At 37.3% G+C, this 15,349-nt stretch overlaps 1 protein-coding gene across 2 annotated transcripts; it reads left to right on the top strand.

Annotated features, from left to right (window-relative positions):
* The first annotated feature begins 1,604 nt into the window (after nt 1-1,604).
* Nucleotides 1,605-15,270, top strand: si:ch73-40i7.2 (FYN-binding protein 1). 2 transcript variants are annotated; one of them, XM_046048574.1, is made up of 16 exons: nt 1,605-1,701; nt 4,975-5,602; nt 6,521-6,632; nt 7,427-7,479; nt 7,692-7,729; nt 8,108-8,139; nt 9,453-9,585; nt 10,079-10,241; nt 11,386-11,536; nt 11,712-11,728; nt 12,288-12,348; nt 12,564-12,606; nt 12,933-13,095; nt 14,138-14,171; nt 14,596-14,633; nt 14,791-15,270. In XM_046048574.1, the coding sequence occupies exons 1-16, from the start codon at nt 1,699-1,701 to the stop codon at nt 14,826-14,828; spliced, it is 1,707 nt and encodes a 568-aa protein (XP_045904530.1). In that variant the 5' UTR covers nt 1,605-1,698; the 3' UTR covers nt 14,829-15,270. The 2 variants fall into 2 exon arrangements, with proteins under 2 accessions (XP_045904530.1, XP_045904529.1); XM_046048573.1 differs by having other exon boundaries at nt 6,518-6,632.
* Nucleotides 15,271-15,349: the final 79 nt, after the last annotated feature.

Genomic DNA, 15,349 nt, shown 5'->3' with positions numbered 1-15,349 from the left:
CCAAGATGGTGATAAATAAGATCCTCTGGTCTGATGAGACCAAGATAGAACTTTTTGGCCTTAATTCTAAGCGGTATGTGTGGAGAAAACCAGGCACTGCTCATCACCTGTCCAATACAGTCTCAACAGTGAAGCATGGTGGTGGCAGCATCATGCTGAAAACCTTTTCCAGAGTGCTCTGGACCTCAGACTGGGCCGAAGGTTTACCTTCCAACAAGACAATGACCCTAAGCGCACCGCTAAAATAACGAAGGAGTGGCTTCACAACAACTCCGTGGCTGTTCTTGAATGGCCCAGCCAGAGCCCTGACTTAAACCCAATTGAGCATCTCTGGAGAGACCTGAAAATGGCTGTCCACCAACGTTTACCATCCAACCTGACAGAACTGGAGAGGATCTGCAAGGAGGAATGGCAGAGGATACCCAAATCCAGATGTGAAAAACTTGTTGCATCTTTCCCAAAACGACTCATGGCTGTATTAGATCAAAAGGGTGCTTCTACTAAATACTGAGCAAAGGGTCTGAATACTTATGACCATGTGATATTTCAGTTTTTCTTTTTTATGGGGTGCTGAGTGTACATTACTGAGAAATAAAATGAACTTTTTTGATTTTTGGAAAATGGCTGCAATGAAACAAAGAGTGAAAAATGTAAAGGGGTCTGAATACTTTCCGTACCCACTGTATAGTAAGTGGACAGAATAACCGGATCTGCCTGATGAACACATTTAATTTCAAATGTGTGTTTATATTTGCTTGAATCTTGAAGTTGACCTTTTCTTTTATTCACATATATAATGAATATTTGTGCTGCTATTCAACAAAACCTGAATATTAAAACAATCAAACATGTCAGTCACAGTTACAGTATAAGGTGTGCAGGACATTTATCTTGTATTTAAGCTGGAAAATACAAAAAACAATTTGACCTGAAACAAAACAAAAAACAGAATTGCTCTTTCCCGTAAAAACAACTGATAGCTAAAATTGCAAAATAATGTTGATATAGATGTCAGCAATTGATACTAATCATGGTTTATTCCTCCTGCTCATGTACGGTCCACAGTATGTTCAGTTTTTCAGTTTTATCTGATTACTTTGCCTTTCTTTGTTTGGTTCTACGTGCTATTTTGATTTTTCTATATGAAATGAATCACAATTAGAAAATTACTTTTTTCATAAGGTTTGCTCATATACTGCACATGCAGAATTAAATACAGAACAGACAGGGAAGCCCATTTAACTAAACTTTCCATTGTCTTCCTTCAGACTACAGTACGCGACTTCATCTTGTGGTTTTTAACTAATATCATGTCATTCATACTTTTTAGTTCATTCATACTTAGTAGTTCTACTTTTTTAAGTAGAAGAGAGAACTGTCCTCACACTGCCCCAAATACATATTACAAGGATTTTTTCAAACACGTAATGGAAAACGTGACCTTTTAAGAAGAAATGAAACAAACTGTCTAGCAACATGTCAATGTTTCTCTACTGTTAATCCCATGTTGTGGCATTGTCTGTCTGTCACTCTGTGGCTCACGCTGACTTACAGAGCATTTCCTCATTTGCAGTAAGTTTAGAGACACAGGTCATGTAGCTGTCTGTACTGTAGCATCAGCTTGGATACTGATTCACTGCTGGAAATGGAGTACTTTATCCATCACTAACCATCTCTATACCATCACTCAACGCAAATATGGTAAGAAATTGTTATTTACAATGTTATTTAGAAAGTTTTATTTAAACTATGAATCAGTGGAGTGATTAGCAACTCCTCCACAGCACCTTTCACACTTCTTTTCATGTGTTGCCTGTTTTAATTCTGGCCATTTCCTCTTGATCATAAAGGAGTCTATGAATAGCGTGACAGTTGTAGAAACACCTTTTGAGAGATTTTATTGTTTTACTATGGTTAAACCTCAGTTTCCTTCACTCATTTATTTAAGTACTTATTGAATAACCTTCAAAACTTTTAACCTGATGGCAAATGTTCTAATGTTATGCAACAGCATCCACATCCTCTGGTAAAATGTCGATATATTCAGCTAAAGTTTGTTACAGTAGCCTAATTACATCATATTTATAATAAAAGGGAAGTTGGATTTTTTTTAAAGAAATGTTCATGGTGTTACTGATGAAAGAAAGCGTTATTACACATTGCTATCAGCAGTTAATGATTCACAGTGTGCTCAGTAACTCTTTACTTCCACTTTTCAATCTTCCCATCCAAGCAATTTCTGTTGACTCACGAACGAAACTGTATTTCAATACTTTGTAGAAAAAGATCAATGATGGTTCATATTTAGTCTTTAAATTGTAAAGGATCATGTACTTCCTACACGTTTTTCTCCAAATTAAGGGCACAAAGACTTTAGATCATCATGACTCCAAAGCTTCACTGAAACCACACAAATGTTTGTAATTTTGTCAGCCCTTACACACGCAAATTAATTAATCAACGACATCAAAGGTCTGTTATCTGGAGCAGACACTGGCTGGTACGTTATATGTGATAAATGACCAGTTCAGTACTAGCAATTAAAATATATTTGCATAGTACCTTTCATACAGGTTAGTGGATTTCAAAATGTGTTACCGATAAAGCTGATAAAAAGATAAAAGTTCAAATGTTTTACTGACTACTGTGTACTGTGTAGTCTTACAGATTAACAGAAGAAATCAATATAATCCATCCAAATGACAGAAAATGCTTGCTTTCACACATCAGAAAATAAACAAACTCAGATGAGTTTGAGTCATTAAATCACATTTTATTAGACAGTTTTTATTTCATCCCCTTAGTTGTAAATGTCTCAGCACCACACCTGCACAGCTACACTACAGTTTGGCGAGACCTTTTTTAAAACATCTGTGATAGTGTGTCAGTGCCAAAGGTGGCAACATATACACACACGTGTAGATGCACACACACACACACACAAACCCTGTGTTACTGCTGCAGGAGCTTGCTAACTGAAAGTGGAATCCCGTGTGTGTGACTCTTTTGTGGTGTAGAGAAGGGGTATTTGTCTGTTTCCTCTGTTCCTTGTAATAAGAGAGACGACTGCGAGCAGGGCTTGCAGCTTATTGGTGCAGGAGTTACAGCGGAGGGGGTTTCTATAGTAACAACCCGCAGGATGCTGGCTGAGGTACAGACACGTGTGGTTGTGAGCACTTCCTGCTCTTCTTCACACCCTCACAACTTTAGGTGTTCAAACAATAGATGATGTGATTCTTTTATTAGCATCCCGTTTTCATGTTTTGTCCACATAACAGGGTACAAGACGTATTCATTCACAGCAGAATTTGCTTTTATTTCCACCATGTTTCCCTCCTTGCTGATCATATCTGTCAGTTACCTAACCATTGAAACAGTTTTCTGACTCCACCTCTTGAAGTCACACTCAACCAATGATATCATTTTTGCTCCGAGCATTTCCCTCTTTTATTTTGATTCATTTGTCTATAGGTTAGAATAGCAACATCCAAACCCCAAATAAGTTACGCAGACACCACAAAATAGGGAACTTCATTCCTTGCAAGAACACTGAGACATATGTCGACACAAATGATGGGAAATTGTCTTTCAGTTTGGACTTCACAATGAACATGTTTTCAAAAACACTCATAGGGAACAAATTTACACTCTGTGGCCACTATTAGGTACACCTATGCAATTTAATACAATCCAATACAAAAGATTTGATTTGAATACGTCTGCAACAAAGCTGAACATTATCATCTCTGTATGGGTATAATTTATGATTGTACTGCTGGTTTGGATTGCCTTAGAAGTTATAGGTGTACCTAATAAAGTGGCCACTGAGTTGAGTGTGTTGAGTTTTGTAAAAAGAAAATGACAGCAGAGTTCAACTTAGCAGCACTGTGGTAAAGATGAGCGTGAGGAACCAGACAGGAAATGACTTCTGATCCTCCAGTTTAACGCGAATAAAGATATTGACATATGTGGCTGATCAAGAGCCGAAAGCAGAGGTGCCATGATGCAAATACAAGTTAATGCCACTAAAAAGTAAGTGAGTAAACTTGATTTCTCTAGTGCCTTTCAAAACCAGTTACAAGGGGCATTTACAGGTTCACAGAAAATATTCCAGAAAGTGGCCAAACATAGATAAACAAAACAAAACAAAAGTATAAACATAAACCATTGTAGCAAAAATGATGTATCGAAGACATCCAACCTTGCTCTGAACTTCCTTCTATAAAGATGCTTACCTGCAAGTCATGTGGTGCATGTTACCGTCCTTGTGACCCTAAATGATCAACATACAAAATATGCAACAGAGACAACCTCTACATACATAGAAACCCCCTGTTGCCATAACTATCCCTAAAAATCCATCCATCCATCCATCCATCTGGAGCCAGTCCCTGCTGACTTCGGGCGAAATGTCCAGGGTACACCCTGGACAAGTCGCCAGTCCATCGCACGGCCCTAAAAAATATGTCATAAAATCTCATCAAAGTCAAGAACCCCCAAAGCACTGGTGCAGTGTACTGTACTATTTGTTAAACTCTATTATATGCAGTTTAAACAAGTGTCCACCTGAATACATAGAGCCTTAATAGGAATTATTTTCATTAAAGTGACTTTATAGAGTGAATAATAATGAACAGAAATAAGATTTGAATGTATCATTAGTGATAATGTATGCAACAATCTGAGAGGATTTTTAATCACTCATCGCTGCCTTCCATGTCTTTCTGTTTAGACCGCACTTGTAAAAGTTTTGTCTGCTGCACAGAGGTGGAGGAGACTTATCAGCTCTGTAAAGATCAAAACAACCAGGAAACTGTGTTGTTGCACAGTGCAGTCTCTTTGTAAAGAGTGCGTAGGGGTTTGACAAGCGGTGTGTGTTTGTGTGCGTGGGGGGCATGCCTTGCTGTGCTGCTAACTTCCTGCTTTAGAAACAGAGTTGCTGCAGTGGATTTTGTGCTCCTGTGTTGTTGTCAGGGGGAGAGCATTGATGTCAAGGCTCTGAGGGCCAGGTTCAACAATCAGGCCAGCACCTCGGACACCAGCAGCCGGGACAGCAGCTCCCCTAAATCTCCACGGCCTGGGTTTGGGAGGGCAATCTTGCCAGTGACTGAGAACGATCTGGCCCATCACAGACTGTCTCCTACAGTTCTTCCTCCTCTGGTGGCTGGCCAGGGCCTCGTGAGGTTCCCGAGGGCAGAACCAATGGCAACCTCCATCCCCTCCAGACCATTCCCGCGACCGCCTCCAAGTGCCGCAGTCAGAGCATCCATCCAGCCGACAGAGGCCAAAACGGTCAAGCAGACAGGGGAGATGCTGCAGAACATGATGCTGAGGCACCAGAGGCCTCCAGGAACCAAACCAGCCCTGATGCCTGCTCTAGCTTCAGCTCCAACTCCAGCTCCTGCCCCTGCTCCCACCTCTACCCCTCTACCGCTCCGACAGCAGCCCCGACAGAGGAGCACAGGTGAAGTGACCCCGCTGAGAAAGCCCCTGCCCCCTGAAGGACCCCTACCTTTGAAACCCAAACGGCCTCCCAATGTCAACCTGGAGCCTTTTCTGAGGTTTCGAGGACCTGCCCTTCCTGGCCCGAGAAAGCTTGATGGTGAGTCTCTCAGGCGTATTTAGTCACTAATTTGTAATTACATTGGACTCAACAAATAAATTAAATAGACCCTCCCTGTCTTAATATTTGTACAAGGCTGGCTCATTTGGAAAAGCATAAAGTCAAGGTTTCCTTCTGTAAAAATAGTTAACCTGGCAAAATCATGAAAGTGGCTCCTGGATTAGTCAGTATAGCATGAGGACACGACAGTTTATTTCCTGCCCTGCTGTCATTTTATCTTTTTTGCAAAGGACATTTTTACAAGGCACAGGTGTTACTTCTATATTAATGAGGGCTGAATTCCATTTAGCTGCCGAAGTTTTAGGGTCCCGAAGTTGTGCATGTTGGCATGGCTTACTGGGACCCTTGAACATAATGAAACCATCGTTATTGTTATTAGTGACAGCTGTGCTTTTCGTGGTACAGCATGACGAGACAAAATGTCTGCTGTGAAAAAGGCTATTACGTGAGGCATTGTACATTTCTATATGATCATTGAAAACAAATATTTATCTTATGAACAACAGAGATCAGTAACACCTAGGGCAGTTTTTACCATTTGCTTGTAATATTTTTTATCTTAGAAATGAAACTTTTGATGGAAAATTGAATTATTTAATTGATACATTCTGAAATCCAAACATTGCTGACGGATCACCAAACACCAGAAGAAGAGTCTTCTATGAAACTTAATTTTTTAACAAATGTAGTAAATGTTTAAAAAGCAGTCTTTAAAACAAACAATGTGCTTCATTTTTGTGTGGTAAAGTAGTAAGAACAAATACGTTTCAGTATATCTGTCATGAATTTTTCCTTTTTGATGACTGCCCATTCATGGGACTGTTCTTTGTTGGTTATTTGTCTCATTTTGCAGTAAAGTTTGTCACATAAAGAGGTTGTCACTGGTTCTCCCAGCAGGTTCCCCAAGCTCAGCAGGCAGAAAGATGTCTTTAACTGCAGTAATCAGTCCTCCAAAACCGCCACAACGGTCCAATAAACCCAACAGGTTGCCGCGCCAAGTGGCCTCCGTGTGAGTATTCAAGTATTAGTTCACACATTGCTGGTGTTACAGTTATCTGCAGGGAGGTACATACAGAAAAACAAATCTTTGTTTTTAATTTCATGTCGCTTATTTCATACACAATCAGCAATAATAAAATTACTGAGAATGCAAAAATTTAATCTGCCATGATGTGAACATGGCAGGCAGGAAATAGTGTGAGGCAAAATCATGCTATTACAAACAGTCTCAGTTGGTGGTCTGAAACAGGATTCCAAACGAAAGATAATTTTGCTCCGTAACTGCTTGATGTGTAAATTAGCATAATCACCTTAAAAGGTTGTTAATGTTGTTCCCACAAGTTGTTTCCACTACAACCCAGTGGCCGAAAAGTAGAGATGTTACGTAGCTTTGAAAAATAATCAAATGAAACGGCAGTAAGCACTATAAGGTGAAAACCAATAAATTCAGGTGAAGACATTGTCACTATAAACCCTGATATTTTGGGGTAAATATAACAGATATTATTACAAAACGATATATGTTTTGTTTTCTGTTTCTTTGTTTGTTTTCTCAGCCTGTTTGTCTCTCCAATGTATGCATTGTAACACTGTCTCCTAAAAATGAAGTTGATATACAACTCATTTACAACAGCAAATATATTTTGAAAGGAATGCAGTTCTGCCGGGATGATGGAGACAGATGTTTAGGAGACAGAGCTGAACAAATCAGATTGTCAGTGCAGATATAATGAAAATTTTAATTAGAAAAATTTAATTATTGCTGAATAATCAACAAGCAAACATGTTTTTTATTGATTACAGGGACATTGATGATAATGAGGACTATGATGACATTGCAAACTTTGAGAAGAATGGTAAGAATTACAACTTGTTTATTGGTGCATCACTGCAGTTGCTTTTGTTCTTGAAGCTCTTGTTCTTCTGACACATTTTAAGTAATTAAGTAAAGAGTTATGAATAATAATTCCTTTGTATTATTATTATTATTATTATTATCAAGCAATTTGTTAGAGAACAGTTTCAAATGGAAGACACTTAAATATCTTTATATTGTATGACTTCACAGAGTCCTGTAGTGACAACAGTTCACAGTGTTTGGACGGGGTAAGGACTGAAAACTAAAACTGATATTTATATTATTCTAAAATGAGAATGTCACCCATTTTAAGAATTCAGAACCAGGTGTGTCCTCTTGTGAGAACATGTTGCACTCTTCCCTAAAACTATAAATTAAAATTAGAAAGAAGTTTGATTTCCAGTTTACACTTGTTTGTATTGATGGATTTATTTATATTGGTGAGACAAATGACAATTAAACTCTATTCAGTGTCAGTGGAGCAGACGCTGTAAAGTATTTTCTTGGATTCTTTGATAATTTAATGTTCTAATAATGGGTGGCATTCCCCTTTAATCTAATCATTCATGTAAAAGAATATTTTTTGTTTTTCTTTAAAATTGCAAATAAAATATTTTCTCTTGTAGGATGATGATGACGTGTATGAGTCTATAGATGAGTGAGTATAAATGTTCTGCCTTTACCATTAAATCATTCTGTCTTTATATGTTAAAAGTTCTACTGGCTAAAAGTAGGAAGTGGCTGCAGCTGCATGAACATGCGGCAGGACAGTGTTTTTATTATTTCTGTTACTGCTACTGTTATTTTTGCACCTGCTGCTAGTCCTACTGAAACTGTTACTAGTGCAACTACTATTACTTAAAAGGTTTCTCAATTATATTTTTTTGACTACTGACTATAATGTCTGCTACTTTAAAGCATTTTGATGAGTGAAGTTTGTGTGGTCGGACAAAACAACCCTTTGAAGCAATATTAAATGCACAAGTGTGCGATAATATTTATTTATGGTTATAAGTGATTCAACGGCATACATATTTCCTGTTAAAGCAGGATATAGTGACAAAACCAAGATGGGGCTGTTGTAATGTGGGAAGTTACGGCATTTTGAGTAGACAGAAAACCATGAAAGCATTTTTGGGTATGTCTCCAGGGATGGCAATGTTAGTCTATCGTTCTATTGGTTGGATTGCCATGCAATTTTGTACAGACATTCTCAACCACCAGATGATTAAGCCTACTGACTTTGGTGATACACTGACTTTTACTCTGGCATCACAAGGTTCAGATTTGTAGTTTTACGTCTCAACAACTATTACATGGTTTGCCATGACATTTGGTTCGCGATTTCATGTTCCCTACAGGATGAATTTAAATGACCCTGGTCTTTGGACTTTTTATCATCAGGTCAAAATTTTAATGAAAATTGTTTATGTGATATTGTTTATGGCCAAACTACAGATATTTTCATCCACCCCAGCTGTACTTTGTCTTAAGTGCTAATTAACAAAGAGGTTAGGGTTAAGAAAAGGGTTAGGGCTGGTGTAACAGTCCACCGAGGTTGTACTGTACGGTTCTGAGTCAAACCGGCGACCTCGGGTACGAGAGGCAGATGAACTGAAGAGGAGGCTAAAATCTGTGGGCACTACCATCGGTCGCCAGTACGTCTCTTAAGGTGTTTGGGAGTGAGGTTTACTCACTGCACAGACACACTGGCATCAGTTACATGGGCAAACACACTAAACTATGATGTTATACATGGAAAACATTTTACCTGCTAAACATCAGCATGTTACAGTAGCATTATCATCATGAACATGCTGAACATGTTCGTTTTTCTTAAAGCACAACTATGTACAGACTCAGACTCTCTAGCATGGCTAGAGGCTTGTTATTTATGTATTAATTGTATGCTGTATGTAGTAATTGTATGCTGTAAAAAAATTATTTCTCATTTTAATTGTTGCTTTATAGGGACCAGGTGGAGGTAAACCGGGTAAATGCTGAGAAGGAAAACAAAAAAGAAGCAAAGAGGAAACAGGAGCAGGAGAAGAAAGGTCAGATGGAGCGTCAGAAAATAGCAAATGAGCTGAGGAAGAACTTTCAGGTAAGGACCCAACAACATCTGTCCTCCGAGAAACTTACTTATGTCCAGTTAATACAAAAGCAATCAGTTAGCACTAATTAGCTGTCATAGGTGACAGTTTAAGAAAATGCACCACCTTGCAAAACAGGAATGCTATTTGCAGATAGGAGGTTTAGTAGTTTAAACATTTTAAATTTCATTGGTCCAAGCCAAAGAATAACTTTTTTGATTAACTTAACACTAAAAACCCAAGTTTAAAATAAGGATATTGTAGGCTACTAACTGGAAAAGATGCTATCTCATCATACTACCTTAAGTTAAGTTAAGTACTTTTTGAAATTTGTATTTTCAGTTCTAGTTCAAACCAGAGCTCCTTCTGTGAAATTCAAATTTGAAACAAGAGGATATCCCAAAACACTGAGGTTCTTCAAATCCACCCGCTCCATCTTCATCCAAGTCTCATTCATTTCTGTTAATTGCAAACTTTTACAGCTTTGTTTCTGTCCCTCTGTAGCTGGAAGGGGAGGTGGAGGTTCTTCACACCGCCAGAGTCCGGCATGACTGGCATGGAGGAGGAAAACTGGACCTCAGTGTACAACAAGATGACAGCGTGGAGATCCTCAGAGTGAAGAATAATCCAGGAGGCAAATGGTTGGCTCGCTCACTGAACGGAAACTGTGAGTTCAAACTTTACATTTCTATCAAGCATGTGTAGAAAACTTAAAAAATAATTTAAATTGAAATACCTGTAATAAAATAAAAACCCTGAAAGGTTGCATTTGTTAACCTGGTTTTGGTAAAGAAGTTGTCATACCAAGAATCTGCTTCTTTTTTCCCAAAATGCCACGATCTTGTAGGACCTTGTAGGACAAGCAAGGTGTGTGTGTGTGCTCTTGTACTTGTGATGACCAATTTGAGTTTAGGTCTTCAGATTGAAGACATTTTGTGTGGTCGTTGCCTCCTTAAAGGACTGTGGCCGTGCCATGGCTCTAACTTTATTATGTTTAAAAACATATGATTTATCATGTTATGCAGATGATATCCAACTCTATCGGTGAAACCAAAATATGCTGGTGACCTTACATCTTTCACCCTCTTAGCCTCTGTATTACTGCATACCTTGTCAAGAGTTTGATAAGCATGTAAAATATGCAAAAAAGAAAAAAACAACAGAAAAGTCTATGAAGCAAAGCAGAATCGCATTTTCTCCACTGAGAAATTTAGGTTGAGCGAAGTATTTAGACACTTGAAAATTTTCTTAAAGTCACTTTAGCGGCTTGTTCTGTTGCATGTGTTGTTATGGGTACTTAAAGTTCAATATACCTTATGCACTGATTTATGTGAAAGTGGTTAAACTGGAACAAAGAAACACTTCATGTGCCAATGCTATAAATGTATACTGTATATGAATCTGTATTGTACTTGTATGTATTGCACATGAACTACTTGACTAACTGGGATAAAAGGTTAACAACAAAGTGTTTCGGATAGATTGCTGGTTTAAAAAGGGATGGATAAACACATCATTATCTGCCTGTCTGGTTATTTTGAATTTTTTATTGTTGTTTCAGATAAAAAAAATAGCGATACATGGTCCGAGTTGATTAAAATCCAACACCTTCAAGCCAAAAAAAATCTTGTGGAAGACCATACGCTGTGACATATTTCATGACTAGTTAACCAAGACCTGAGAGCAACAATATGTAAACGCCCAGTGATAATATTGATTATCATTCTTTGCATTAAATGGGTTGACTAATGTGCTGAATTGCCATTATAAAACCAAAGTGCATCATTGTGTATCGTTGTTTTACCTTGCAGACGGATACATCAGTAATACATGTGTGGATATTGACTATGAGGCTGTGAAGCGCAAACTGCTGCAGTCCAGAAAAATGGACACATCGCCGTTGCCTCCACTACCCCCAGACCTCCCAAAGATGATACATGTGGAGTCCAATAACAGAGACAGGTACAGTTGATCATGTTAATCCTGCTGTATTGTAGGTTTTAAAGTAATTTTAGCCAGCCATCAGTGATAACCTACTCTGTAACAAGTAAACTTACCCAAGTGTTTGGTTGCATTGCTTTCTCAGTTTCACCCACATCTGTTCCGACTAACATGTTGTATTTCCTCTAATCTGCAGCATGCTTGAAGATGATGGTAAGTGACAGCACACCACACATAAACATTGTTGGCAGATTAGGATTAGGAATACCAGGTAAAATCTCACTGTTTTTATTTAACTTCCTCATTGCTCAGCAGAAAAAACACTCATAGTTATTTATGTAACATAAAGACCAGATTAATTGGTTTAATTCTTTTTTCTTGTTTTGTTAAAAAAAAATTTTGTTAAAAGCATCAAATAATTCATAGATATTCACAACAGGGATTCATAAGCATACACAACTAATCATAGCTAAAAAATCTTTAAACGTCTGTTCTTGATCAATTGTTCAATTAAATAATTTTATACAGGTACACGCTAGTGTACGCTTGCTAGTAGGATATTTGACATGGCTAGTTTATAGTTTGGGTCATGTTAGTGGTTGTTTTTTTCCTCTCACCAGTTTTAATGATACATGTTTTGAAATATTATTGCCTGTTTCAACAGATAATGTTTTATAATACAATATTATAACTACTGTTTTTTATCTATTTACGGGAAGACAAGATCTTTTTAGTTTTAGTTTTACTGTTCTTGTACTTGTTTTGTCTTCAGATGACTATGATGACGTTCAACCAATATCTGAGGATTTTCCCCCACCACCGCCTGAAATCAGGTATCTGTTCACTCAAAGGAAACAGGAAATGAAAGGCTAAGATATTCACAACTCGGTGCAGTTCCAGTATCAGTATATATAATATATATATTATATAGTATAGTATATAATGTAATATATATATAAAGCCTAACCTAAAAACAACCTAACCCAGACAAATATATTCATGAATGCATTTGTGAGCTTCTTGATTAAATTGTCATTTTTCTTTCCAGCATAGATCCGAAAGTGGTGAAGGAGCTAAGAAAAAGATTTAAGGTAAGTAGCTTTCACACTTTCACAATGGATTATTTGGTTTTAATGTAGGTAAAGCAGAGTGTCATCAGCATCGATGACACTCTGCATCTCTACAGCAGCAGAAAGGAAATGTTTATATTGTATGTTTATTGAATGTTCCAGTATTATTTGTTCAAAGGAAAACTTATATAGATAGAAAAGAACAGGGCCCATGATTGATCTTAGAGGAACTCCACATACACCCCACAATGATGAGAATTTCCACTTGATGTGTACAATATAACATAAACATGTTACAGTGCCCTGACTAAGACAATTACCAATTACAAGTAACTGTTGTTTCCCAGTATGATGGGCCTCTAAGGGTGCTACACACCATGATGGTGGATCCTAATTGCACCATAAAGAAGCCAGGAGGGAAGGATCTGCATGTGAGTCAGGGAGAAGTCCTGGACGTCATCCAGCTCACCAACAACAAGAAAGCTTTGTGTCGCAACCAGTTTGGAAAATGTATGTGAACACTTCACATCCTGTTTTTATTGCATGTTATTTTAATCTAGAGCACATGATACATGAATGGTTTGTGGAGTTGGGTGGCTTTAGAAAAAGAGTAAGAATTGATTGATGTGATCACATAAGGGTTACCTCAGTGAGTTTTCTGTATAACCAGGATGAGTGTCAATGAGAAAAAAAAAACAGATTTACTAAATTCCTGGTTTCAAGAGCAATCAGTTGTATGAATTTGAGCCTCAGTTCTTTTTCTTATTTACGCTAAACACTCCGATGTCCACAAGAAAGACAACTGATTCCTCAAAAATTTCACACGTAAGTTAGAGAAACTAGAAAAGCTATAATTGTCCTGGCTGTGGGATTAACAAGACTACAGATGTGCAAGCTTCTCCATAAACACAAAGTGCACCTGATGCTGATGGGTATGGGATTAGTTTTGGAGGTGTTCAGTCAGAAATCAAAGTATTCAACCAATGAATAATTTGACCAGATGATGGCACTAGACGAACAGTAAAGGGATCAAAGTTAGTACAACTCATCCTTGTTCCACATAAATGTGTGTAACCCAGCCCTAATCCTAACCAAATTTCATCCAATAGTTGTTGAAAACAACATTCAATAAAATAAAAAATGGACAATTAATCTGGACAAAATGCAGTGCCAGTAGTTGATATTGAGATATTTCACTGATGACCTGCTGGTGATGCTAAAGGAAATATCAGGGGATAAACAAATGAATGAATATGTATCCCCTACAGGCCTTGGATATCAGTTATAAATTTCATGGCTATTCATCTAATTATTGTTGAGATATTTCAGTCTGGACCAAAGTGGTTCACCGATGTTGCCTCCTTGAACAATTCTAATGGCTAGAAATATCACAGATGAGAGAATGTGCTACTACTCATCCTTTCTGTGGTTACCCCGTTAACTACTCAATGAATAAATGACCCACAGATAATTGTATACAGATGATTTTGTAATACATTCAGTAACAGCTGTTGTTTTCACTAATTCAATGCCAATTCCTCACCTCTCACAGATGGTTATGTGTCCAGATCTCTTCTTCTTCCAATGTAAGTGAATCTTCATCAGTTAAAAATGCCATCATTAGCATTACTTAATTTTGTCTCTTTATCCTATAAGCAAATAATAATAAATTGGCTATCTGTATTAATATTATGGAACCAGCTCAACTTTCATTGTTTAATAGACATGTTTAGTTTTGTTTGTGATATTATTATATGTTAAATTAGTAATTTATACAACTACAATGACTGTATTTTACACGGCATCCAGATAGGCTATTACCAGATCTGCCAAAGTTGTTCATATACATATTATATGTACTGGATGCACCCATCTTTCCATTTCATCCTCATGCACGATTACAGTAAACACAGCTATAATTTTTTGCTTAATGTTAACAAGTTTTAGGTCTAAATTTTACACAGAAACATCACTAAAAATAATCAGTTAAATGTCAATCTTCTTTTGCAGGGAAGGAGACATTTACGATGATGTTGACTATGCGGGTGGTGAGTTATCTTTGGATCTTCATGTTCTGTAGTAAACGTCATGCAAACTGTGCTACTGTAATTTCCAGTGCAATCTTAAATACTCACTTTAAAAAACAAACGTGTTTGTCTGTCTTTTACCTCAGCTTTTTTAAGGAACTTCTTTTTTTTATTTCAGACATCTACGACAACGACTCTCCACACAATGATTATTAAAACATGTCAAACTGAATGCACACACAGTAAGGGAGAGAGATGCACACAGTCATAAGAAACAAACTATATACAAATACCAAAACTGAAAACTTAAGCTGAATAAAACTATAGCCTATAACTATATACCTGGAGACACATTTTTGTTTTATTTGACTTCACCAGTCGTGTTCTATGAAACAGGATTCAAACACAGCCTGTGCTGCCTGTTACAACTGAGGTGGAGCTGACACAAACAAACTAGCTGATATAAAACTAAAACTATGCAGAAAGATACACACTCACACACACTGTACATGCCTTGTACTGATATAACAAACTTCTCATCATCACATTGTTTGTCAAACTGCTTGTATAGAAAATAAATACACTATGACTGTAGCTTTGTTTATTGCTCGACATCTGAGATAATGTAAAATAAATGAATAAACCTTTTTTTGGTTAATTGTGTCGCTGTTTGCATTTATTCTTTTCTTTATCTTTTTAATCAAAATGCTTAACCCATGAAAGTGTTTTGTTTAGTA

The sequence above is a fragment of the Micropterus dolomieu genome, linkage group LG05 (genome assembly GCF_021292245.1).
Source record: "Micropterus dolomieu isolate WLL.071019.BEF.003 ecotype Adirondacks linkage group LG05, ASM2129224v1, whole genome shotgun sequence".
NCBI classification, from domain to species: domain Eukaryota; kingdom Metazoa; phylum Chordata; class Actinopteri; order Centrarchiformes; family Centrarchidae; genus Micropterus; species Micropterus dolomieu.
This window is presented reverse-complemented; position numbering and strand designations above follow the sequence as displayed.

Excerpts from the sequence above, each read along its gene's own strand:
- si:ch73-40i7.2 (XM_046048573.1), top strand. Across the intron at positions 10,242-11,385 it reads TCGCTCACTGAACGGAAACT|ACGGATACATCAGTAATACA; the intron begins GTGAGTTCAAAC and ends TTTACCTTGCAG. Across the intron at positions 13,096-14,137 it reads TCGCAACCAGTTTGGAAAAT|ATGGTTATGTGTCCAGATCT; the intron begins GTATGTGAACAC and ends CACCTCTCACAG.